This window comes from Argentina silus (genome assembly GCF_951799395.1).
Source record: "Argentina silus genome assembly, chromosome: 5".
NCBI classification, from domain to species: Eukaryota; Metazoa; Chordata; class Actinopteri; order Argentiniformes; family Argentinidae; genus Argentina; species Argentina silus.
This window is the reverse complement of record NC_139659.1, coordinates 7,209,077-7,213,726: the sequence shown is the minus strand read 5'-3', so window position 1 is coordinate 7,213,726 and position 4,650 is coordinate 7,209,077. Positions and strand designations below refer to the sequence as shown.

Sequence of the window (4,650 nt, the reverse complement as noted above, 5' to 3'; positions counted from 1 at the left end):
ATAGGCTATAGCCTATACCATATTCACAAATAAAACCAAGTGAAACCAAGTCTACCAACGGTGTCCTTGTGACTATAAGCGGATATAAATAATGAAGCAGAAATGTGTAACAAAAAGGGTAGACTATCTAGCAAGTCCCCAAGGGCCCTCTGTGGCACACGATAACAGCTTGTCATTGTCCGATGGGAGGGGATGTATGAACCATTCATCTGACAAGAATTTATAGCCTTCATAAGACTGGCTATAGTAAAATCATTTCAGCTATGCTGAAATGCCTTGTTAGGAGCATCATCAAAAGGTAGGCTACACTGCCCTACACGGCCCATTGCTGCAGTGAGAATATGATGTAAGAAACATTTGAGGACGCACAATGAGAGGTCAAAATCAATGTCACGTATTTCGAGAATGCAAATGTTTTTCGCCACCATGTTGATAGAAAAAGTGAGTGTCAGTGAGAGAAGCCAGTCAGAGCCAATACACGCATAAACGGCAATATTTATCAAAGGCTATGTTGGATGTTCAGAGATGTTTATATCATTTGCTTGGCCTATGTCCACCAACTTCTCAATTCAATCTTCAACTGACCAGATTGCAAAAAAGAAAATAATAGAATTGAAGAGAACAGAACATAACAGAACAGAACAGACATGAAAAGCCTTGGATATTTCTGTGGCACATATTCCGCTCATTCGATTAGATAAAAGCATTGGAGCTTAAAAGGCTATAACAACACGCTGAGCAGTGCTAAACCTTTCATGCACCAATATTCAGTCATCCACAAAGACAGTGAGCTAGTAAGCTTATACGTTCAGTGGTGGTGAGAATCGACTGTGACAGTAGCCGACATCTGGAACGTACAACTAACTAACTAACACACACGCCCTGTCCATGGTTCTGAATTATCACTTCTAGGGACCGATAATAAAACAGCAGCAGCAGAACCAACAACAACAGCAGCAACAGTAATAACAAAAACAAAAACAACAACAACAACAACAACAACAACAACGTAGTCTGACAAAGGGTTATGCAGCATCATCTAAAGCATTTCAGATTTTTTTTATATGCCTAGTCAATAATACTAAATATAAGCGAGTGAAGTTAAAGCTATTATTCCATGTGTTTCTTTATCACCAACCAGTGTGTTGCCTTTAAAATCGTTATTGTATTGAAAGAATCAGTTCATCTAGGGCTAATCAATTAATCAATCAACGATGGGGTAAACCATTCGACAAATACGGCAGGCCTCGCGCACGACATGCTGCTAACTTGCTCTCACTAAAGCAACCTCATCCACACTTTTGAAAATATGCAGGCCATGTAATAATAATAGGGCAACTCATTTGAAGATATTTGTGTAGGCCCTAGACTATCCAATATTAGCAAAGCACTGAATCGTAATCAAAGTGTAGGCCTGAGACGCATACGCGAATCCGATAGTTACCTGAATTCAAGTTAACTTCCTTGATGGCTCCTGGGCTCAGGTAATCTTCTTTGCACACAAACTTGTTTTCGTCTATGACATACAGTTCCTCGCCCGTGGACAGCTGCTTGTTGCACACCATGCATGTGAAGCAGTTCAGATGGAACACCTTGCTGCGCGCCTTGCGCACGAGGTCGCTGGGAGAGATTCCTTGAAGGCAGCCCGCGCACTTCGTGCCAAACCGCCTGCAAAGAAATCAGAGAAAAAGCGGGTGTTGAAGTCATTGAAATAGAAAAACATAAACAAAAAATCTAAAATCTAATTTAATGGAGCTATTCTTGATATAATCAAAACAAACGAAAACGACTGTATAGGTAAACACAATGTAACTTGTTAAACCATCTACCATAGATCTAGGCCTATACTTGAAAATCCTCCAGAAGGTGTTGCTCATTTGTAGACCCTACCCCTGGCAGCCACAAAAAGCCCCAAAAATAGTTGTTTAGATAATAATAATAGTTGTGGTTATTTTTATTCATAGGCTTAATAACTATATATATATATTTATAAATATATATATATATATTAATAAAGTATAATAATAATACTAACTAATAGGCACTATTACTAGTACTACTACTACTGCTTCTACTACTATAATAAAATGTTATGTGTGAGGTTATTTTACACTGGGCCTGATTACTATTGCATCGTGTCACTTATGGCATACTATTCTTGTAGAATTAATTTTCACTGGAGGTTAATAGTTTCTATTTAAAATACAATTCACCTGAGCCAATCTGAGAGAAATAATTATGATTATGATTGAGTTGCTCTGACAATAAACCCACGCAAAACGTATTAGTGACAATCAACACATTGTGACCAAGGAGATATTATAGGATTAAGCAGAGTATAAGAACATTTTAGCATCGAAAATCTTCTCATAATCCACATTCACCCTATTCAAATGTAAAATTAAGGGTGGGTATATTATGTGGATATACAAACGCTCCCAAGGATAAGTCGACAAGGTAAATCGGTAGAAAAACTGTATAGGCTACTGAAAGAAAAGGTGTAGGCTAGTGTTGCAGAAGCTCTATTTGTTTTCCTCATTGTAATATTTGTGCAACCCTTCATTGTGAAATAATCCACCATATCATGAGCCATAAACCATTTGTCACGCGCCTCTTATGCTGATTTGGCAATCTCTCTCATCAACATTTTGTTGCCTTAGTATGACCAAAATTTGAGGAATTGAAATATTTCAAATTTAATTCGAGTATGAGGGAGTAGAGTTTGCTTAGTAGTCCTGTTTGGGTTTTGAGACGCAGCTGGAGGACACGAAATGAGCGAGCGGTCGAGGCAAGCACCCTTTTTGTAACGCTTGAAACACGAATGTGGGCTATATGTGATGTGGTCTATTCCTTGAATTTGCGATGGTATCGCTCCACTGTCCCCTTTCACATGCATGGGAAAGCCACCCCCAGCGAAAAGACAGAACTCTACTTACACAACAAATGGACACATTAGGGTGATTACTGTTTCGCCTGGCTAATGGCTGGCCATTTAAATCCGAGGCTTGATGGGACCCGGCTAATATGATGGTCAAGGCCGTTCGGGGCCAACAATACCACCACAAAGGCTTAAACACAAGGCCTTACATGTCATTAAACAATTTGTTAGGGGAGAAAAAAGCTGACACATAGCCTAACTAATTGGTATGATGCTATGAAAGTGCGAGGAGACAAACAAGGGCCTACACTTATCACTCAATTAAATGAAACACTGAAGAAAAGTGAGCGGCTGTAGTAGGCCTAATGGATATCTAAAAAAAAATAAAAGCGGAAATCATAGAATACAGGTGAGCACAAAATAGGCCTGTTTAGAAATACAATTCCACTGTCAGGACAAATATACAATACATTTTGCTTATAGCCTGCAACTAAACCGGGCACACATGACATACGTGGTGGTGGCCCATGGTCAAACCAAACGCCTAAAAGCAAATAGGCTTACAATAATACATGCCATTTCACATCAAGTGAGACATTTTGAATAGCCACATATAAATGAATAATGTTGTCAGCTATAGTCAAGAGTAGACCATGAAATTAACTAATAATATTAGTTTATTTATATTTTTGCTCTACGTTTTTAGGGATTTCTTTTAATAAAAAAAGAAAGAAAGAATTGGTATATATATATATGGTATATATATGGTATATATATATACCATATATATATATATACCAAAAATACAGACAATTTAGGCGAAGTATTTTGTACTGAAATTATAAACCTATTCGAGCAATAGGCTAGTCATTTCTTACACTGTGCCTATTTCACCTGATTTGATAAGCCTATGATTTTCGTAAAATACCTGAAATTGTTTCGTTTATCAGCAATTTTCACACAGCAAATTGCCATTAGGCCTACACTGTGAGGAGAATCATTTGATTAATTACAGCAGTGACGTTAAAATGACAGCAACTGTATGGCAACACATCATTTATAACTAATCCACAAAAAAAAACAGAAATCCCCAATGACACTGCCTTCAGAAGGAAGATAATTTAAGCTACTCCATGGTGAATTTGATATGTTTTGCCAGCCCGTTTTATGTATTAGACAACCCCTTACCTGAAAAAGTCCATTTTGCAATAGAGCTTGCCTTCCCTGGAGAAGCACTTCTCGGTTAGATTGCAATTACACTCACAGCACTGGACGCACTTGGCGTGCCACGCTCTGTCCAACACGTTGAGCAGGAACCGGTCCAGGATGGGTCGCTCGCACCCGGCGCAGTGGGCCATCATGTCGCTGCCCTGGAGGACACCGAGTGCCGACCTTCCCACGCGGGCACCACTGCTCGGACTGGGGCAACCCGGTTCTACGCGGAACAACGTCTTGACTCCGGGACTGGGGACAAAGCAGGAGCGAATGTTCCGTCAGTTAGCTATTCAGAACCTCACCTACCCCTCAAAGGTAAGTTAACAATCCCTGAAGTGACTGTAGTCCTGGTCCCTTCTGTCTTGGCACTTGTCAGAATCCAGAATCCAGAGGAGAGAAGGATGGATTTAAAACGCGCCTATAGTTGTCTTCATGGATGGACTACGTAAAATGGATATATGGATAGCCTTTTCTTCCACGCTGAAAAGAATACGTATAGGGGATGTATTTTGTGGGATTCTTATTCCTTTTTATTCCACTGATATCTTTTGTTTTAG

At 39.4% G+C, this 4,650-nt stretch overlaps 1 protein-coding gene across 1 annotated transcript in view; it reads right to left on the bottom strand.

Annotated features, from left to right (window-relative positions):
- The window catches only part of lhx5 (LIM homeobox 5), a gene marked incomplete at both ends in the record, with an annotated part of 10,947 nt that extends 6,708 nt beyond the window's left edge, over nucleotides 1–4,239 (bottom strand). The window contains 2 exons of the mRNA XM_083670908.1: nucleotides 1,445–1,668; nucleotides 4,067–4,239. Of these exons, the coding sequence (XP_083527034.1) occupies nucleotides 1,445–1,668; nucleotides 4,067–4,239 (397 nt within the window). The remainder of the gene's footprint in view (nucleotides 1–1,444; nucleotides 1,669–4,066) is intronic.
- Nucleotides 4,240–4,650: the final 411 nt, after the last annotated feature.